The sequence below is a fragment of the Chiloscyllium plagiosum genome, unplaced genomic scaffold, assembly GCF_037043375.1.
Source record: "Chiloscyllium plagiosum isolate Xiang-an unplaced genomic scaffold, Cpla_swu_hap1 HiC_scaffold_26, whole genome shotgun sequence".
NCBI classification, from domain to species: domain Eukaryota; kingdom Metazoa; phylum Chordata; class Chondrichthyes; order Orectolobiformes; family Hemiscylliidae; genus Chiloscyllium; species Chiloscyllium plagiosum.
In genome coordinates, this window is record NW_028270164.1 from 25,178,294 (window position 1) to 25,201,242 (window position 22,949).

Sequence of the window (22,949 nt, forward strand, 5' to 3'; positions counted from 1 at the left end):
ATGCTTTGGAATTCGGTGATAGGTTTAGACAGTGGATTTGGATCAACACAGGCTTGAAAGGCAAAAGGGCCTATCCCTGGGCTGTAAATTTTCTTTGTTCTACTTCACCACCGATACTCAATAACAGCAGTGTATACAACACGAACTGCAGAAATTCACCAGAGCTACTTAGGTAATACCTTCCAAATTCATACCAATTATGATTTGAAAGGACAAGGGTAGCTTGTAAGGGTAAATAAGAACAACCCCAGTTTCCTTCCAATTTGCCATCCTAACTTGGAAATATATCACCCTCTCTTCAGCATTTCTGGGTCAAAATCCTGGAATTGTTTCCCTGAAGACACAGTATTTCAACTGACAGCAAATAAACTGCAGCGGTTGAAGAAGGCAGCTCACCACCACTTTCTTGAGGAACAAGGGATGAGTAATAAAAGCTGGTCCAGTCACTGACTCTCACGTCTCATGCATGAATAAAACCAAACTGCATCTAATTAAAGGAAAGCGTTACATATGACATTACTATGACAAACCACGTCACAAATTTTAATTTTTCTCTTTAAAAAGCTGTATATCATCAGCATTTTCCTTGTTTCTATATTAGTACATGATCTCATCTGTACAAACGTACGTATTTATAATTTTTACACAATCAAGGAGCAGAGGTTTGCCACTCAACCCCTCGATTCTGCTTTGCCATTACCAGCCCTGATAACTGTTCAATGAAATTGTATTTCCTGGCTTCTCCTTGGAGAAGTATAACACTATAGAAATTTTAAAAATCACACAACACCAGGTTATAGTCCAACAGGTTTAATTGGAAGCACACTCGCTTTCGGAGCGACGCTCCTTCATCAGGTGATAGTGGAGGGCTCGATCGTAACACAGAATTTATAGCAAAAATTTACAGTGTGATGTAACTGAAATTATACATTGAAAAATTGATTGTCTGTTAAGCCTTTCATCTCTTAGAATACAGTGATAGTTTCACTTCTTTCATGTGTAAATCACAAAACCTTTTTTTTAAAGTTGCATTCTCGGGTTAACTGTTAACAATGGAAATAACTAGACAATATGTTGAAGGTGTTGGCCCCATGTGTTCTCTGTCTATGCCATGATGTTTAGATTGATTCTAATCTAAAAAGTGAGATAATAGAGTGAGATAACACTTTTTAGATTAGAATCAATCTAAACATCTTGGCATAGGCAGAGAACACAGGGGGCCAACACCTTCAACATATTTGAGGAGAAAGTGAGGTCTGCAGATGCTGGAGATCAGAGCTGAAAATGTGTTGCTGGAAAAGCGCAGCAGGTCAGGCAGCATCCAGGGAACAGGAGAATCGACGTTTCGGGCATAAGTCCTTCTTCAGGAATGAGGAAAGTTTGTCCAGCAGGCTAAGATAAAAGGTAGGGAGGAGGGACTTGGGGGAGGGGCGTCGGAAATGTGATAGGTGGAAAGAGGTCAAGGTGAGGGTGATAGATCAGACTGGGGTGGGGGCGGAGAGGTCGGGAAGAAGATTGCAGGTTAGGAAGGCGGTGCTGAATTCGATGGATTTGACTGAGACAAGGTAGGGGGAGGGGAAATGAGAAAACTGGTGAAATCCGAGTTCATCCCTTGTGGTTGGAGGGTTCCTAGGTGGAAGATGAGGCGCTCTTCCTCCAACCGTCGTTTTGTTGTGGTCTGGCGATGGAGGAGTCCAAAGACCTGCATATCCTTGGTGGAGTGGGAGGGGGAATTGAAATGTTGAGCCACAGGGTGGTTGAGTTGGTTGGTCCGGGTGTCCCAGAGGTGTTCTCTGAAACGCTCTGCAAGTAGCCGGCCTGTCCCCCCAATATAGAGGCCACATCGGGTGCAGAGGATGCAGTAGATGATGTGTGTGGAGGTGCAGGTGAATCTGTGGCGGATATGGAAGTTTCCTTTGGGGCCTTGGAGGGAGGTGAGGGGGGAGGTGTGGGCGCAAGTCTTGCACCTCCTGCGGTTGCAGGGGAAGGTGCTGGGAGTGGAGGTTGGGTTGGTGGGGGGTGTGGATCTGACGAGGGAGTCACGGAGAGAGTGGTCTTTACGGAATGCTGATAGGGGAGGGGAGGGAAATATATCCTTGGTGGTGGGGTCCGTTTGGAGGTGGCGGAAATGACGGCGGATGATGCGCTGTACGTGGTGATTGGTGGGGTGGTAGGTGAGGACCAGTGGGGTTCTGTCCTGGACCACTGGTCCTCACCTACCACCCCACCAATCACCATGTACAGCGCATCATCCGCCGTCATTTCCGCCACCTCCAAACGGACCCCACCACCAAGGATATATTTCCCTCCCCTCCCCTATCAGCATTCCGTAAAGACCACTCCCTCCGTGACTCCCTCGTCAGATCCACACCCCCCACCAACCCAACCTCCACTCCCGGCACCTTCACCTGCAACCGCAGGAGATGCAAGACTTGCGCCCACACCTCCCCCCTCACCTCCCTCCAAGGCCCCAAAGTAAACTTCCATATCCGCCACAGATTCACCTGCACCTCCACACACATCATCTACTGCATCCTCTGCACCCGATGTGGCCTCCTCTATATTGGGGAGACAGGCCGGCTACTTGCAGAGCGTTTCAGAGAACACCTCTGGGACACCCGGACCAACCAACCCAACCACCCTGTGGCTCAACATTTCAATTCCCCCTCCCACTCCACCAAGGATATGCAGGTCTTTGGACTCCTCCATCGCCAGACCACAACAAAACGACGGTTGGAGGAAGAGCGCCTCATCTTCCGCCTAGGAACCCTCCAACCACAAGGGATGAACTCGGATTTCACCAGTTTCCTCATTTCCCCTCCCCCCACCTTGTCTCAGTCAAATCCATCGAATTCAGCACCGCCTTCCTAACCGGCAATCTTCTTCCCGACCTCTCCGCCCCCACCCCAGTCTGACCTATCACCCTCACCTTGACCTCTTTCCACCTATCACATTTCCGACGCCCCTCCCCCAAGTCCCTCCTCCCTACCTTTTATCTTAGCCTGCTGGACAAACTTTCCTCATTCCTGAAGAAGGGCTTATGCCCGAAACGTCGATTCTCCTGTTCCCTGGATGCTGCCTGACCTGCTGCGCTTTTCCAGCAACACATTTTCAGCACCTTCAACATATTGTCTAGTTATCACCATTGTTAACAGCTAACCCGAGAATGCAACTTTAAAAAAAAGTTTTGTGATTTACACATGAAAGAAGTGAATCTATCACTGTATTCTAACAGACGAAAGGCTTAACAATCAATTTTTCAATGTATAATTTCAGTTACATCACACTATAAATTTTTGCTATAAATTCTGTGTTACGATCGAGCCCTCCACTATCACCTGATGAAGGAGCGTCGCTCCGAAAGCTAGTGTGCTTCCAATTAAACCTGTTGGACTATAACCTGGTGTTGCGTGATTTTTAACTATAGAACATAGGAACATTGCCACATCTGATTGCAACATTCTGCGTCATGACAATCAGGAGCCTGTTGGTGGCGCTGCCTGGAGCGGTTGCGGCGACTGACAGGGGTTCAAGGGCTGGTACGGTTTTGCGCTTGCTCAATGCCGGTAGGATTTGTACGCATGACCAATGCCGGCAGTGTCCCCAAGTCCGCTGCCATATAGCTTGTGCTCATGCCCGGTGCCGGCAGTGTTTCTGCGCATTCCAGTATATGCGCATGACTGGTGCTGGCGGTGTTTCTGCGCATGCCCGGTGGCTGGAAGGAGCTGTCTGAGTGTAGTGTGGAGCTGGGTTGCTGGTGTGGTTCGGTGAAGTTTCCCTGTCGCCATGGTGCTGGACCTAGATCTGTTCCGCAAGGACAAGGGAGGGGACCCCGAGAAAGTCCGGGAGAATCAAGTGAACCGTTTCAAAGACGTGTCGCTGGTGGATAAGTTAGTGGAGGCGGACTCAGAATGGAGGAAATGTGGGTGTCGATGTGACTTCTAATGGATAGGGGTCTTTAACAGGGCCTCGGGATGTGGGGATAGAGGAGGGGAAGGGAGAGGGGGTGACCCCCCCCCCCCCCCCCCGCTAACAGGGGCAATCCGAGCCCATTGAATGATGACTGCGGGCCCGGGATACTGCGCATGCGTGCCTGCCTGCAGACTTGTCAAACCCTGAATGGGAATATGACTGAGACTAAGGGAGGGGGGTCTATCAACAACAGCCTGTCTCAGATTAACCTCAACCCTGAATGGGAATATGACTGAGACTGAGGGAGGGGGGGCTATCAACAACAGCCTGTCTCAGATTAACCTCAACCCTGAATGGGAATATGACTGAGACTGAGGGAGGGGGGGCTATCAACAACAGCCTGTCTCAGATTAACCTCAACCCTGAATGGGAATATGACTGAGACTGAGGGAGGGGGGGCTATCAACAACAGCCTGTCTCAGATTAACCTCAACCCTGAATGGGAATATGACTGAGACTGAGGGAGGGGGGGCTATCAACAACAGCCTGTCTCAGATTAACCTTAACCCTGAATGGGAATATGACTGAGACTGAGGGAGGGGGGGCTATCAACAACAGCCTGTCTCAGATTAACCTCAACCCTGAATGGGAATATGACTGAGACTGAGGGAGGGGGGGCTATCAACAACAGCCTGTCTCAGATTAACCTCAACCCTGAATGGGAATATGATTGAGACTGAGGGGGGTCTATCAAAAACAGCCTGTCTCAGATTAACCTCAACCCTGAATGGGAATATGACTGAGACTGAGGGAGGGGGGGCTATCAACAACAGCCTGTCTCAGATTAACCTCAACCCTGAATGGGAATATGATTGAGACTGAGGGGGGTCTATCAACAACAGCCTGTCTCAGATTAACCTCAACCCTGAATGGGAATATGACTGAGACTGAGGGTGGGCTATCAACAACAGCCTGCCTCAGTTTAACCTCAACCCTAGATAGGAATCATGTACTCTTTGCTTTCCTGACCTTTGGGGGGAAGTAGAAGTGTTTATGGGCTGGGCTGAAGCTGTGGCTCAGAGGTTGCTGGTAACATTTTGCAGATAATTAAAGACTGCACCCCAGGTCTGAAGGCTAGAGAGGATTTTCCTGAACCATACCCATTAATAGGTTCTGGATTGATCTCCGGAAGTTGCTGATCACAGTACTTGTATAGCGAGATCAAAATCGAGAATGGTTTCAAATCTGATTCAAGGTGCTGATCTGGTCTGGTAGCATCTCTGGAGGGAGGAACAGGGTTAAACTTTCAAGTCTGATGTGTACAGAATTCTGAAGATGATTCATATTGGACTCAAAACATTAACTCTCTGATTCTTTTTGCACAATGTGACCAGAGCTCCTGAATTTCTACAGCATTTTCTTTTTTTCAGAATTCCAGTTTCTGCAGTATTTTGTGTTTGTGAATGTTGATGGGACTACTGTGGTAGGGGTCTTTAACAGGGCCTCTGGGTGTGGGGGTGGAGGAGGGGAAGGGAGTTGATCTCATTTGAATGCATACATTACAGCACTTGCTGAACAATTACATTTTTATATATTAAGAGAGCTTGAAGCATGCTGCTGCAACATGTACAGATTAATTGAGAGTTCCAACTAGGCAGAAACTAAGCAAGGGGATTGCTGTGCTCAAACCTAATTTATAGTAATAATGCGTTTAGATCAATAGATACAGTGAAAATGCACCCTTAATAATTGCTGTCATAATCACAGTTGCTATTTTGAGGTAATTTCTAATTGTATGTGCTTTCATAGTTAAAAGCATAAGCTTATGCCTGTAATAAGAAACATGAAATGATGGTGAACTTCCAAAAAATATTGCAATGCTGTTTCATATTGAAGGACCTTTTATGACGTACTTGTCTATTGGACACTTCCTTGCAGTTGCATTCAGTGACACAATTACCTTGATGTAGTAACCATATAGTTCCACAAGGTGTCTGCTGTTGGTTTTCAGAGGCTGATGCAATCTCAAACAAGCCAGATTTTTGTTTTTACTTTCCAAAGAAATCTGAGAAGTTTCTTTTTGACTACAGTCTTTTGCCATGACTGCTTATTTCTGACTTTACATATATGTTGCTGTGATTCTTTCCTGATGGGATAACTGAGGTGTGACTGGCTGGAATCACTTAAATTTAGCAAACAAGGGTATTGCAGGGACAGGGCCTTTGACCCATCAACTGTACTCCCTCTGTATAAAAACTGAAAATGCCTTCCAAGGCATAATTGAAGTAACTTCCCCTCAGTTGCCAATCACCTGTCCCTGAAAAGTCTTGCATCTAACAAGGTTGTGTTGTGATGGATATAGAAAGCAAATGGACATGAAGTAGTTAGATGTTTAAAGAAGATTTAACAGACATTGCATATAAATTAATACTAATTATTTTTGTGGGGGGCAGTTGGGTGTGGGTGCACATCAGTTATTATGTACCTGCTTCAATTTCCCAAATTTTTTTCTTCCAAATTGTAGTTGCCTCTAAAAGTTATCACTAGCCAGTAAGAATTAATGTACAAAAGGTTTTCAACACTTGGGCTTAGAAACATTTTATTCATGGACTATTATGCTTTAATGAACCATGTCAGCTAAAGATTCAGTAACACATATTAATCTATTTGTGGATGTATTTCTAAAAATATGTTCACAAATACAAATTTGGTCCTAGTGAAGTAAATCCTCATTTTAAAAATTTGCATCCTTTTTAAAACCTCCTCTGGCCTTGCCTTGCCCAAGTCCTGTCTTCAGTGACTCTGCAGTGCACCAATTCCAGTCTTTTGCATTCCTTGTTTTGTTGCCTGCATCATTTGGTGGCTGTACCTCCAATTACTGAAGCCCTTATTAAATGGATTTTTCCATCTTTTAACCTTCTTTTTTGCCTTAAAGATGTTTTCTAAAGCCCTATTTCTCATCTGCCATAATATCATGTGTGAGTCTATGCCAAATTTTGTTTCAAATGATAATGTAAATCAACTTGGGGTGCCTTTATTACATTAAAGGTGTTACATAATTCTGATTAAGTTATTCAGAATGATGATAAGATTTGATAGAGTTGTATTAGGGGAAACAGTTTCCACTGGCAAGAGTGTTGGTAACCAAAGGTGACTGATTTCAGACGACTGCTGGGAAAACAAATCAAGGGAGAGACCTGAGACATTGTTTTTAAGGCAGCAAGTTATGATCTGGAATTTGCTGTCTGAAAGAAAGCTGGTTCAATCATAACTCAAAAGGGAATTGGCGATCTAATTTAAAAGGAAAAAGGACTATGGGGAAAAAGCAAGGGGACTGGAACCAGGTAGATAGCTCTTTCCAACAGCCAGCTTAAATCTGAATGGGATGTGTGATTCTACATTGCCTGGCAAAAGATGTGAACACATTGGAGAGAGTGCAGAAAAGATTTATTAGACTCTTTATGTTGGACAGGAAAAGGCTAAGGGGAGATCTTTATTGAATTTTCAAAATCATGAGAGTTCTGGAAAGGGTGGAAAGGGAGAACCTATTCTTAATCAGGTCAAGATCATGAGGAATCAAATTTCAAAAGATTTGCAAAAGAAATATATGTGATGCAAAAGAAATGGCTTGGTTGTGGAATGCACTGCCTGGGAGTGTTGTTGAGACAGATCGAATCAAACCATTCAGTAATTATTTACATCAAAATAATATGCAGGGTTAAAGGGAAAGGCAGGTGAATGATGCTCCATTTGCTCTTTTGGAGAGCCACTGTACAGTGATGGGCCGAATGGTTTTATTCTGTGCCTCAGCAGTTTTGTGATTCTGTTGTTCAGCACTTTGATTGCATGCATTGGATTGAACAATCTGTCACTTTAACTGTAATGCGGGAGGAAAAGGGGAAGTTCTTGCCACATCAACTGATTTGAGAGATTGCTGGTGCTGGGTGGGAGGTTAGTATTAAGAGGTGCTCTGCAGTGCAGCCTGTGACAGCAGATTATTCAGATTACACCTCTTTAAATTTTGAGTTAATCTGTGTTTGCACAGAATTCATAAATTATAGTGAATTTTAAATGGGTAATGACAGCAAACACTCATACTCCATATTAAATACCCCTGCAGAATCAAGCCGACTATGAATTTTTGAAAATATCAACCCTCGTCTTTTGTTTCACTTTCAGAAATTCCTGGGTAGAATTTTTCAAGTGTTTTAATTAAACAAAAGGCTGCAATATTCTTTTCCTCACAATCTTAAATAATTAGCACTTTGCCTTTTATTTTTTGTGCAAAATTTACTATTACCCTGACAGCAGGTGCAGCCTCATTCCTTTGTTTGGGGGAATTGATAAAACTTTTATTTTTGAAGCAGTCATACTGTATATGGTAACATGCGAATAGAATTCAACTCTTTTAATTTGGAAAAATGAAGCGCTATTGTTTTCAATTGTGAACAGTTATTCTCAGACATTCAATGTTCTTTGATCCTTAAAATGTTTAATTTCAAATTGATGAAATTAATTAATTCTGTATGACCTGTAGAAATGAGAAAAATCTAAAGAAGGGAATTTTGAGAGTTTGCTTCATAGCATACCAACCAGCTTATTTAAGTTAGATTTATATAAAATTATTCTCTGATATAAGCCAAAACCTGCAAATTCAAACCAGTGTTTTACACTGCTCAGGTCTGACCATGCTTCTTGCTCCTCAATTGTACATGCACCTGGTATTGTTTGTGCTAATGCCTTTCTATTTTTAAACAGGTCGGTTCCGCGTCGACAACTTAAACAAATTGAAAAATCTGTGCAGTAAAACAATTGGAGAGAAAATGAAGGTAACTTAAGCTTGTCTACCTTCATGATTACCAGGTCATGTAATAGTCAATATTGGCTTCCACTCAGTGTCGTAATGTGTTCTGTAGCAGATCATACATACAAAATGGGCTGTCTTACTGGAGGGACAAATAAGTGGCAAGAAAGGGGAGGAATTTGCAACTTTATAGCCACTTTTATATTTTGTGGATGTTCCAAAGTGCTTCACAGATATTGAAGTGAAAATCATAGTTGTAAAATAGTTAAAACTGGCAACCCATTTCCATGGACTGAGCTCTCCAAAAAAAGTAAAAATGATCACATAATCTATGTTGGTTATCTTGATTGAGGAGTAAATGTAGATTAGGAGAGTTGACATGTTTTCCTTTAGTACTGCTATGGAATTGTTTGAGTTCACCTTGGAAAGGAATGCAGAGCCTTGCTTTAATTTTTTCTGCAAAAGTGGCTGCCTAAATTATATATGTAACTTTGAGTTGTGCTTCATTCTATGATCTTCTAACACTGAGATAGGAGTGATACCACAGAGTGAAGGATTTACATTTGTAGATATTATTGATCTTGATTTCCCCAAAAAAAGCCTTTGACAAATTATCACATTGATGGCTATAATGTGTCATGTGGAAATAGTGGTCAAAGTTTGAAGAAAATAGCAAGTTGGCTACTGGAGCGTGTCCAGCGGAGATTCACACGGATGATCCCTGGAATGGTAGGCTTAACATATAAGGAACGGCTGAGGATCCTGGGATTGTATTCACTGGAGTTTAGAAGATTAAGGGGAGTTCTAATAGAAACTTACAAGATAATACATGGCTTGGAGAGGGTGGACGCTAGGAAATTGTTTCCGTTAGGCAAGGAGACTTGGATCCGTGGACACAGCCTTAGAATTAGAGGGGGTAAATTCAGAACAGAAATGCGGAGACATTTCTTCAGCCAGAGAGTGGTGGGCCTGTGGAATTCATTGCCGCAGAGTGCAGTGGAGGCTGGGACGCTAAATGTCTTCAAGGCAGAAATTGATAAATTCTTGATGTCACAAGGAATTAAGGGCTACGGGGAGAATGTGGGTAAGTGGAGTTGAAATGCCCATCAGCCATGATTGAATGGCGGAGTGGACTCGATGGGCCGAATGGCCTTACTTCCGCTCATATGTCTTATGCTCTAATAAGCAATGTGATTATTAATAGTAGCAGTTTTTTCTGGAGTCCAGGCAGTAATGTCTTTTGATTTCAGCATGTAACAACTTAATATGTTAGTGAGCTCAGTGACTGACATTTGATTAAATTGTGTATTGACAAGTAAAACATTTGGTGAGTTTTGTGAATCATAATTTGAATAATTGGACTGAGACATGCTTTCATCTAACTCAGCAAACAAGTTTTGTTAAGCAGAATTGTGACTGTTTAATGTACAGCCAAATGTAATTATAAAACTACTTTAGTTTTTATGACTTAGTTTGTTTTCCACAGAAAAAGGAGCCTGTTGGTGACAGTGATAATCTACCACAAAATTCGCAGAACCTTGATGATCTCAATGCTGAAGTTTTAAGCGTGAGTGGCACTGATTCAGTTATCGTCTTCTATTTCTACCATTATTGGTGCAATACACTACTTGCTGTCATCGTTTTTAAAAATGCCATTACATTCTTTTAACCAAAAATTAACTCTCGTTATGTTAAAATGCAGATGTGAATCCATTGAAGTGTTAACCTGAATATATATAAAAATGAGTCCTTTATATTACTTTTGTGTTTGGCTGAATTCTGTCCTTGACTTTCTACTTGTGTATTCTATCTTTATGGCCTGGTTTACTACCTGTAATTTCGAGGGTGGCCTTGCTCCTTATTCCTAAGTTGCGAACAATGACTTCAGTAGCCAGTGACCAGAACTTGGAAGCAACAAACATTACTCAATGCATGATTTTCATTTCCTTCTTCTGATAGTTCTTCCTTCCTACATGAAACAGCTTGCATTCTGAACTGTGTCGAGCAGCTTTAGACTGATTTGTGCCTTTCTGTTTTTTTATTGAACAACTTAGAGCCTGAGTCATCGGGTCACTGTTTTGCTGTTGTAGTTGAATTTAATTGTCATTAGCTTTTGGTTTTTCAAAAAAAAAAGCAATTTGGGTTAAAAATGGAAAATATTAGTCATACACACCAAGCCCATAAATGTATGGAGGGAATAGGTTAAATTTCAGTGCAGTCTCTTCATCAGGACTGGAAATTTGGAGATAAACAAAACGCTGTGTAAAATTAAGATTACAAAGTCCCTATGTTTGTTTTTCACCAGTTAGTCATACCTAGCATAAAGGAAGATGGTTGCGATTGTTGGAGGTCAGTCATCACTGCTGCAAGCAATTATTGCAGGAGTTTCTCAATATATTCTCCTAGGCCCAACATCTTCAATTGCTTCATCAATGACCTTTCCTCCCTTTATAAGATCAGAAGTGGAGATATTTGTTAATGCGTGCACAATGTTCAGTACCATTCATGAGTCCTCGGATACAGAAGAAGTCCATGTTTGTGTGCATAAAGAGCTGGACAATATCCACACTTGGGTCGGAAAGTAACAGTAACATTCACACCACATTAATTGCCAGGTAATGACTATTTACAACAAAGAATCTAACCATCACCTTTTGATATTCAATAGTGTTACCATCATTGTATCCCCCACTAGCAACATCCTTGGGGGTACGATTGACTTGAAACTGAATTGAACCAGCTATGTAAAGATGGCGGATCAGAGGCTAGGAATTCCGTGGTAACACAGCTGCTGTCTGCCCACCTACAAAGCACAAGTTAGGAGTGTTGTGGAATCCTCTCCACTTGCCTGGCTGGAGCAATTTGAACAACATTCAAGAAGCTAGATATCCAGGACAAAGCACCCCACTTGACTGGTGCCCCATCCACCATCTCCAACATTCATTCCCTACACCATGAATGATTAGCAGCAGGATGTTCCGTTTACTGGATGCATTGTGGTAACTCACAAGGCACTTTTGGCAATACCTTCCAACCTGTCACTTCTACCAGAAGAACAAGGCAGCAGATGCAAGGGGACATCGCCAAATGCAAGTTCCCCTCCAAGCCACACACTGTCCATGCTGCTCTTCATTCTCACTGGGTCAAATTTCTGGAATACTCTGCCTAACAGTCCTGTGGCTGTCCCAAAGATCGATCCAATGGTACAAGAAGTCAGCTTGTCATACCTTTGTCAGTGTAATTAAGGATGAACAATCAATACATCCACAATGAATGGACAAATGATCGAAACTTATTGCATTTGTTCAGTAAATGATTTTGTCTTTTAGCACTGAAATTTATTTTTACTTAATTGCTTTTTTTCAACTGCATATGCACGAGACATATAATTGTAAGTAGACATTACACATGTTAAAGTTAGTTTTCTGTTACAATACAATTTAAGTTGGCTAATACAAATAATTTCAGTCATATTTTCTTTAACTGCAAACTATCTATATTTGGAAAATTTTACCTTTTCAGGATTTAAGTGTAACTCAGATCAAGAAAATACGGGTTCTCATTGATGAAGCTATCACCAAGTGTGATGCAGAGCGTCTGAAACTGGAAGGGCAAAGGATGGACTGTCTGAGAGAAATTGGTAATATCCTACATCCCTCCGTACCCATCAGCAATGATGAGGTAAGAACAAGGCTCATCTCATGACTGACCTGACTTATCATCAGCTTATTTGAAGGTCCTAGTTTCATTATATGCAGGTGAATGTGCAGGAAGGGAAACAAACTGTTTAGAGTAGAGTTCACATTCGGATGGGTCACTTTTAAAGGTAAAAACAAGGACTGCAGATGCTGGAAACCAGACTCTAGATTAGAGTGGTGCTGGAAAAGCACAGCAGGTCAGGCAGCATCCGAGGAGCAGAAAAATCGACGTTTCGGGCAAAAGCTCTTCATCAGGAATAGAGGCAGGGTGCCCAGAGTTGAGAGATAAATGAAAGGGGCGTGGGGGTGGGGAGAAAGTAGCATAGAGTACAATAAGTGAATGACCCCACACCCCTCTCATTTATCCTCCACTCTGCAGGCACCCCTGCCTCTATTCCTGATAAAGAGCTTTTGCCCGAAACGTCGATTTTCCTCTTCCTCGGATGCTGCCTGACCTGCTGTGCTTTTCCAGCACCACTCTAATCTAGACTCTGGTTTCCAGCATCTGCAGTCCTTGTTTTTACCTGGTTGATTTTAACCCTACTGTGAATCCTCTTGCAAGGATGCCTGCCTTGAAGAAGTTTTCCTCCTCTCTCTACAAGAATCTCAGTGAGTCTCTCTCTCTCTCTCTCTCTCTCTCTCTCTCTCTCTCTCTCTCTCTCTCTCTCTCTCTCTCTCTCTCTCACTGCAACCCCCAGGTCATCTCCTCGCCTCCATCCCCCACCCCCATTCACCTACTGTACTCTATTCTACTTTCTCCCCACCCCCACCCCCCTCTCATTTATCTCTCCACTCTGCAGGCACCCTGCCTTTATTCCCGATGAAGGACTTTTGCCCGAAATGTCGATTTTCCTGCTCCTCGGATGCTGCCTGACCTGCTGTGCTTTTCCAGCACCATTCTAATGTAGACTCTGGATCACTTTTAAAACAAGGCATTGACTTATAATAAAGATGTTGACATGAGACTCACTGAATCTATTAAAAATGAAAATTAAGACAAGATTGATCACTGCTATCTGCCCCACTTAATATTTTCTTCAATGAAGGGATCGATAACATTATTAGGTTGCTTTGAAATATATCTTACAGGTATTGTTGAAAATATTTTAGTACTTTTGTTTTGCTGATAATGGCAGAACTACTTGAAAATTTATTACAACTTGAACAACAGGCTTGCTGATAGGTTGTGATAATGAATGTTCCTAAACTTGGTAGCATAAGGAGTAGGTATTCCATTGTTGGATCATGTCATACTTTGGATCTTCCCCTGCACAATTGCTTCTGTTTGGGCAGTGTTCTCTTGATTGTGCTGAGAAAGCCTGAGAGCTTTTTGTATGTCCTGCTATGGTGTGTCTTGACCATCGTCCCTATGAGAGCTTATAAGAGTGGGGCTTTTCCCACACAGTACAGGATCACACTGTGGGATGGATTTGTGGCAGAAAGGGAAAATGCTTCATCTGTATACTTGTTTATTGAAACTTCTTATGTGAGGATATTGGTAAAGCAGTTTCTGCTACTTAAAGCAAAAGACTGCTATGTAAATCTGCTACATCACATTGGTCATATATTGTAGAATATCACGAATGCTGTTTCAAATTAGCCTGTCCTGTGTAAGCCTGTCCACTACATTAAAACTAAATACCTAACATGTAATTCATGTGGAAACTTTGAAAGAGCTAAGGATGACAGCTGCAGGCAGGCGTCACCAAGAAAGCTCATGTGAAAGTACGCTCTCTTTAGTCTTTAGTCTTCCATAATTGAAGTGAAGAGAAGCAAGTAGCTGCTGCTGACCTGAATACATTCACCGCTGGAGCCATTGTTACAGTCATGTGTAAAGTTATATCTGTGACAACTCAGGGTGTACCATGTCACTCCTGGTAATTTTATTTTTGTCCATCCAATGAACTTGTCTGTCATAATTTCAACAAATTAGTCTGAGGATTAGAGAGCAGGAAGATCTTTTTCAGATTGCTGTAACTTCAGGATAACATGCTGACCAATGGAATTTAGGCAAAAAAGAAATCCCATATTTAATCCAGTTAACAAACCTGAAAGGTCTCTTTATTTTCTTCTTCGTTCATAGGGTTGGAATGTTGCTGGCTGCTCCACTATTTTTTGAGATGTCCTTTGAGAAGGTGGTGAGCTGCCTTCTTGAACTACTGCAGTTACTTTGTAGGAAGACCCACAATGTTGTTAGGAAGGGAGCCCCAGGAATTTGATCCAGCAACTCTGAAGGAACACTGATATATTTGCAAATCGGAATATGGAATGGCTTGGAAGGCAGGTTGCTGGTGCTTCCCTTGTCCTTCTCAGTGGTTGAGGTCATGGGTTTGAGAGGCACTGGAACCTTGGCAAATTTCTGTTATTTATCTTGTCGATGATACACACTCCTGAGCATCACAAATTGTTCATGCTTTCATGCCTTACTTTTGTATCTCCTAACTCTTCAGAAATTCTGATACTTTTATCTTTTTGTTCCCAAATCACTTGTTGTTGCTGCTCACCTAAAGTTTAAGATTGTATCAAAATGTTAAAAATCTCCAACAAAAGAGCATCTAACCATTTCCCCTTGATATTCAGTTACATTATCATTGCATAATCTATGACTTTTCAAATCTTGGGTGTTACAGTTGACCAGAATCTGGACTGAACCACTGGCAAACCATCATTTGTCACCCGTCCCTCATTGCGATTGAACTGAGTGGCCTGCTGGGCCCTTTCAGAAGGCAGTAAAGAGTTAACCACAGTGCTGTGTATCTGTTGAGCAGAATTATGACCCTTTGTGATAGACAGACATTTCTGGATGGGGAAAAGTCTCTGGCTATCCACTCTATCTATGCCTCTCAATACCTTGTACACCTCTATCAGGTCACGTCTCACCTTGCTTCGCTCCAATGAGAAAAGCCCTCTCTCCCTCAACCTTTCTTCATAAGACATTCCCTCCAGTCCAGGCAGCAACTTAGTAAATCTCCTCTGCATCCTCTCTAAAGCTTCCACATCTTTCCTATAATGAGGTGACCAGAACTGAATACAATATTCCAAATGTGGTCTAACAAGGGCTCTGTAGAGCTGCAGCATAACCTCACAGCTCTTAAACTCAATCCCCCTGATAATGACAGCCAACACACCATACACCTTCTTAACAATCCTATCAGCTTGGGTGGTAACTTTGAGGGATCTATGGACATGGACCTCAAGATCCCTCTGTTCCTCCACACTGCCAAGAATCCTGCCTTTAACCCTATATTCTACATTCAGAGTTGACCTTCCAAAGTGAATGACTTCACACCTTTCCGGGTTGAACTACATCTATCACTTATCAGTCCAGTTCTGCGTCCTGTCAATGTCCCGTTGCAAACTATAATAGCCCACCACACTATCCACAACTCCACCGACCTTCGTGTCATCAGCAAACTTACGAACCCACCCTATCACTTCCTCATCCAAGTCATTTATAAAAATCAGAGGTCCTAGAACCAATCCCTGTGGAACACCACTGGTCACTGAGCTCCAGGCTGAATACTTTCCATTTATTCACTATTCTCTGTCTTCGATGGACCAGCCAATTCTGTATCCAGACAGCCAGATTTCCCTGTATCCCATGACTCCTTACTTTCTGAATGAGCCTACCAACGGGAACCTTATCAAATGCCTTGATAAAATCCATGTGCACCACATCCACCGCTCTACCTTCATCAACATGTTTTGTCGCATCCCCAAAGAATTCAATGAGGTTTGAGGTATGACCTGCCCTTCAAAGGGCCTCAAACTGCGTTTTTCCAAGTAATCATAAATCCTGTCTCTCAGAATCCTCTCCAATAATTTGCCCACCACTGACATAAGACTAACTGGTTTGTAATTCCCAGAATTATCCCTATTCTCTTTCTTGAACAAGGCAATAACATTTGCCACCCTCCAATCATCTGGCACAACTCTAATGGACAGTGAGGACACAAAGATCATCACCATAGGCGCAGCAATCTCTTCCCTCGCTTCCTATAGTAACTTAGGATATATCCCATATGGCCCAGGGGATTTATCTATCCTTATGTTTTTCAAAAGTTTCAGCACATCCTCCGTCCTAACATCAACCTGTTCTAGCATATCAATCTGTTTCACGCTGTCCTAAGAAACTTCAAGGTCCCTCTCAGTTGTGAATACTGAAGCAAAGTATTCATTAAGGACCTTGCCTACTTCCTCTGACTCCAGGCGCAAGTTCCCTCCACTATCCCTTATGGCCCTACCCTCACTATGGCCATCTTGTTCCTCACATAAGTTTAGAAAGCGTTGGGGTTTTTCTTAATCTAACCCACTAAAGCTTTTTCATGTCCCCTTCTAGCTTTCCTGAGTCCATTCATCAGTTCCTTCCTGACTATCTTGTAACCCTCTGAAGCTCTGTCTGGTCCTTGCCTCCTCGACTTTAAGTTGCCTTCCTCTTGACTAGATGTTCCGTTTCCCTTGTCACCCAAGATTCTTTCAACCTGCCATCCCTTCAGTGGCACAAACCTGTCCAGCACTATCAGCAAGTGCTTCCTAAACAACTTCCACATTTCTGTTGTGCATTTTCTTGAGAATATCTGTTCCCAATTTATACACCTCAGTTCTTGCCTAATAACATTGTAATTTTCCCCCCCACCCCCACCGATTAAATACTTTCCCACACTGTCTGCTCCTATCGCTCTTCATGAGTATAGAGATCGTAACTCTCTGACCTTTACTATCACAGAAGTGCTCTCCCACCGAGAGATCTGAGACCCGGCAAGGTTTGTTGCCAAGCACAAAATCCAAAAAGGCCTCCCCTCGAGTTGGCCCATCTATATATTGCGTAAGGAACCCTTCCTGTACACACCTGACAAAAACTGCTCCATCCAAACTATTTGAACTAAGTAGATTTCAGGCGATATTAGGGAAGTTAAAGTAACCGAGGACAATAACCCTGTTACATCTGCACCTTTCCAACAATCGCCTCCCAATCTGCTCCTCTGTGTCTCTGTTGCTATTGGGGGGGTGGGTGGAAAACTCCCAATAAAGTGACTGCTCCTGTCCTGTTTCTGATTTCCAACCATACTGACTCTGGAGACAAACCCTCCTTGATGATTTCCCTTTCTGCAGCTGTGATACTATCTCTGATTAACAATGCCAATCCTCTACCTCTTTTACCTTCGCGCCCTCTCTTATTCCTTTTGAAACATCTAAACCCTGGAACATCCAACAACCATTCTTGCCCGGGTGATATCCAAGTCTCTGTAATGGCCACAACATCGTAGTTCCAAGTACTGATCCATGCTCTGAGTTTGTCACCCTTATTCCTGATACTTCTTGCATTAAAATAGACACACTTCAGCCCATCACACTGACTGCACCTTTGCCCTATCAAGTGCCTATCCCTTCTCACAGACTCTCTGCACGCTATATTTTCCTGTTCATTTCCTACTCCATCATCTGATCCATAGCTCAGGTTCTCACCCCCCCTGACAATCTAGTTTAAGCCCACCTGAAGACCTCTAGCAAACCTCCCACCCAGGATATTGATGCTCCCTCCAGTTCAGGTGCAATCCGTCCTTCTTGTACAAGTCCCATTTTCCCAGAAGGTATCCCATAGATCCACATATCTAAAGTCCTTCCTCCTACACAGTCCTGCAGTCACCTGTTCATCTGCACTCATTCTCTATTCCTTGATGATGCTAAGCAATTCGACAACAAACTGATCAGATTTAAGTTCTGCAGACCCACTACATCCAGTCACAAATGGTAGTGGGCAATTAAACAACTCGCTGGAGGAGCGGGCTGCAGAAATATCCCCAATCTCAATGATGGAAGAGACCAATAATCAGTGCAAAAGATAAGATTGAAGCATTTGTAGCAATTTTCAGTAAGTGCCAAGTGGATGATCCATCTTGGCCTCCTCTAGTGATCCCTAGCATCATATATGCCATCTTCAGCCAATTTGATTCACACCGTGTGATATCAAGAAACAGTTGGAGGCACAGGATACTACAAAGGCTAGGGACCCTGACAACACTTCAACAATAGTACTGAAGACTTGTGCTCTAGAACTAGCTGGTCCCCAAGCCAAACTGTTCCAGTACAATTGCAACACTGGCAACTACTCGACAATGCAGAAAGTTGCCCAGGTATGTCCTATACACTAAAAGCAGGGCAAATCCAACTCAGTCAATTATCACCTCATTGTTCTACTTTTGATCATCAGTAAAGTGGCATAAGGTGTCATCATCAATATAGCTATCAAGCAACAGCCGCTCAGTAATAACATGCTCAGTGATACCCAGTTTGAGTTGTACCAGAGCTACTCCGCTCCCAACCTCCTTGGTTCAAACATGGACAAAAGAGCTGAATTCTGGAGGTGAGTGTGACAGTCCTTGTCATCAAAGCTGCATTTGACCAAGTGTGGCATGAAGGAGGTGTGGCAAAACTGGAATCAATGGGTATCAGGAGCAAACTCTGCACTGGTTGAAGCCATACTTGGCATATCAGAAGATGGCCATGTTTGTTGTAAAGCAGTCATCTCGGCTCCAGACTCCACAGTGAGGTACTCTCTGCTCAAACATCTTCAGCTACTTCAGTAATGACCTTCCCTCCATCATAAGGTCAGAAGTGGGGATGTTAGTTGATGATTGCACCATGTGCCGCACCTCAGATACTAAGACAGTCCATATTCAAATGTAACAAGATCTGGACAATATCCAGGCTTGGGCTGATAAGTGGCAGTAACATTAGTGCTGCATAATGCCAGGCAATGACCATCTCCAATAAATATGACCATCTCCAAGAAGTGACAATGTAACCATCACCCTTTGATATTGAGTAGTCTTACCATTACTGAATCCTGCACTATCAACATCCTTGGGGTTTGCCATTGACCAGAAACTAAACAGGACTCATCATGTAAATATAGTGGCTACAACAACAGGTCAGAGGCTAGGAATACTGTGGCAAGTATCTCACCTGAGCCTATCCACCAGCTACTAGGCAGAAGTCAGGAGTGTGATGGAATAATCCCCACTTATCTGGTAGGGTGCAGCTCCAAAAACACTCAAGAAGTTTGACCCATCCAGCTCAATGTAACCCAGTTGTTTGGCATTACATCCACAAGTATCCACTCCCTCCACAAGTATCCACTCCCTCCACAAGTATCCACTCCCTCCACAACTGAATGTACTATTTACAAGATGCACTGCAGAAATTCGGAAAAGATCCTTCAACAGCAATTTGCAAACCCACGACACGTTCACCTAGAAGGACAAAGGCAGCAGATACTTGGGAACATCGCAACATGCAGGTTTCACCACAAATCACTCATCATCTTGACTTGGAAATATATCACCATTCCTTCACTGTTGCTGGTTCAAAATTCTCCCTAAGGGCATTGCGAGTCTACCTACAGCACATCGACTGCAAAGGTTTAAGAAAGCAGCTCACTACTACCTTCTCTATGCAACTGGGGATGGGCAGTAAATGCTGCCCAGTCAGCAACACCCACACCCACCAGTAAATTTTTAAAATTGAATCTACCTGTACCACACTCCTGGACCGTGCATTCCATTCCCTGAATACTGACTGAATGAAAAAAATTTTCCCCTCAGTCTGTGCCTTCTTGCTATTGTTCTTTTAACGAGCAGATCATTTTCTCCCGATCTACTTTATCCAACCTGCACATATTTTTGAAAACCCCTATGGCATCTCCTCTGAGCTTCCTTCTGTCCAAGGAGAACAGTCACAAGTTCTTCAATCTATCCTCATAGCTAAAGTCCTTCATCCTTAGAATCATTCTTGTAAACCGCTTCTGCACTCTCCCCAATGTGTTCCCATCCTCCCTGACACCCACAACTATACGTAATAATCCAGCTAAGGTCTAAGAAGTGTCTTAAACAAAAATTCAGTCATCATATTTGTACAAGGATTAGCAATTGTTGTCACCTGTCTGTAAGATAACGTGCAGTTAATTATTGAAAGCTTGCATGTTCAGTTTATATCTGATTTTGAAAAATGGTGAAGATTTAGAGGATGCCTATATTCCCCCTTTTACAGGATGTAGACAATAAAGTGGAGCGAACATGGGGAGACTGTACAGCCACAAAAAAGTATTCCCATGTTGACTTAGTGGTCATGATTGATGGTTTTGAAGGAGAGAAGGCGGCTGTAGTGGCAGGGAGCCGAGGCTATTTCTTGAAGGTGAGTTTAAACGCATTTAAATAACAAATGTTTTGAAAAGATTTTGCATCAATCTGTAAAATCTTCCCTGTATAATTGAATACAAATAGCACCACACCCGAGAAAACTATTGAGGTTTTTCTCTCCATTTCTCCTCTACTGTTTGATTTTGAGTGTTCTAAGTCCCTAATTGTTAGTATTCTGGTTAACGATCTAATAATCCTGCACTATTCAGGCAACATTTAATGTATGGGTGCCAACTCGGGTATCTGACTTCTGAAATACACAGTTTACATTTTATTCTTTTGAAAATGGCCTGTTTTACTGCCAAAAAGAAACAGATATTTTCCAATCACATATTACTGCATACCTGTGGAGTAGGTGGGACTGGAACCCATGCCTCCTAGTCCAGAGAAAGGAACATTATTGCTGCACCACTAGCTTTCAATGTTTGCTGAAGATTTTTGCTGTTACACATAACCGAAGTACCACTTGGTAGTGATAGTATCTGGACTGAATTTGTACATTCTATTCTCATTTAGCTCAGGTACTCAGTATTCAGTATATATGTGCCATGAGCCGTCAAGGAAACTGAGCATATTGGTAGTCATCTTAGCTACATCTAACTCTCCATCTGAGTACTGGAGAAGGTTCATCTTAGGAACACGATCAGAGAAAATAGAGGATTGTTAACTGATGAGTGATTTATCAGCAACTTTCCATCATGACATCTCCTTCCCCAAATCCCCGTATACAGTGGGTGAATATTCTAAGATGACCAAATTCAGGGGGTTTCATGTTTTGCTTGTCTGTACTGACTTAAGTCAAAGTACAAGTGAAGAAGCATTTGGTCTCTGCGTCTCTAGGCATGGGAAAGAAAGGATCAACAGAGAGACCTGCTTCTCATCCCTAAAATCTCAGGTATTTTTCCTGTCCTGGACTGTGTGTAGTAGTAATAATAATAATAATAATAATAATAATAATCCCACTAATATCTAAAGAAAATAGTGGTGGGGCTGATCTGGAAGAGATTGTCCAGTATTTTCTTTGTTATTCACCATTGATAAGACCAAGAAAGAAGTTTTATTGAAGTGATCCTTTATCGTTTAAAATGATTATAATTATAATACCATCTACTTCTGTTCAAATGTATAACTGTGATTTGTAATGTATTAATGTGCAATGAAATTAGGATTATTAACACAGCAGAGGCAATTACTTTGTATATTTTGAAAGATTTTTTCCATGACTAGTTATTGTAATTTACAACAGTTATTTTAAGATGCCTGAAATTAGGTTATTTTTAAAATTATATTTTGATTTCTGAATTTCCTTTTGCATTTGTATGGTGTGCAGTGCAAATTATCAGTTTTGCACATTGCGTTTATATTTCTGTAGTCTAAGAACTACAAGAAAGGAAAATATCTGTAGTGTTCAGTTAGCTGTAAAGGGATTACTTTTGTATGTTTTTCCTCACTTTGCACAAAGTAAATCCACTTTGGTCCCTGCTGTGCAGGTCAATGTCTGTTTCCTTTTGAAATGGTTACTAAGTAGTTTTCATCTATGAATGAGGAAACGCTTGTATTCTTCAAATAAACTTTACCTTGCCAGAAGAGGGATCAAAAGGAAAAGGAAGTTGGTCCTGATGCGAAAGTGAGGACTGCAGATGCTGGAGATTAGTGTCAAGATTGGAAAAGCACAGCGGGTCAGTCAGCATCCGAGGAGCAGGAAAATCAACGTTTCGGGCAGGAGTCTTTCATCGGGAATGAGGCTGTAAGCCTCGGGGGTGGAGAGATAAATGGGAGGGGCTGGACTTGGGAGAAAGTAGTTGAGAGTGCAATAGGTGGCTGGAGAAAGGGGTAAAGATGATGGGTTGGAGAGGAGGGTAGGGTGGATAGGTGGGAAGGAAGACTGATAGGAGGGACAGGTCACGAGGATGGTGCTGAGCTGGAAGTTTGGAATTGGGGTAAGGTGGAGGCAGGGGAAATGAGGGAACTAGTTGGTCCTGATATTCAGTTTCATCTTTGTTGTTACGACACAGGGTAAACCCCTCTGCTAATTTAAACCAGCAACACAGAAAAGAATCACCCCATGCTATAATCTGTTAAATTTCGAGAGGTAAAGAACTATCCCAGAGGTCACTATTTAAAGTAAAAATTAACAACTTTATTCTTTCCAACCGAGAATATTAAAACTAACAACTATTTACAACTCCTTTGTCTTAAACGTATCCTTTACCTCTCACTCTACAATACTATTCAGATTTGTAAAAATTCTGATTATGATTTATGAAAAAAATTCAACTTTCAAAAACCAGTCAGCTGTTAAATCTTCTCTTTGTGTCTTCCTCTGCAGATTTTCCT

General features: G+C 42.3%; 1 protein-coding gene across 1 annotated transcript in view; it reads left to right on the forward strand.

Moving 5' to 3' along the window:
• The first annotated feature begins 3,720 nt into the window (after positions 1–3,720).
• The window catches only part of sars1 (seryl-tRNA synthetase 1), a 30,905-nt gene continuing 11,676 nt past the window's right edge, over positions 3,721–22,949 (forward strand). Inside the window, exons 1-5 of the mRNA XM_087973580.1 lie at positions 3,721–3,922; positions 8,671–8,741; positions 10,203–10,283; positions 12,239–12,397; positions 20,464–20,607. Of these exons, the coding sequence (XP_087829706.1) occupies positions 3,787–3,922; positions 8,671–8,741; positions 10,203–10,283; positions 12,239–12,397; positions 20,464–20,607 (591 nt within the window). The 5' untranslated portion in view covers positions 3,721–3,786. The remainder of the gene's footprint in view (positions 3,923–8,670; positions 8,742–10,202; positions 10,284–12,238; positions 12,398–20,463; positions 20,608–22,949) is intronic.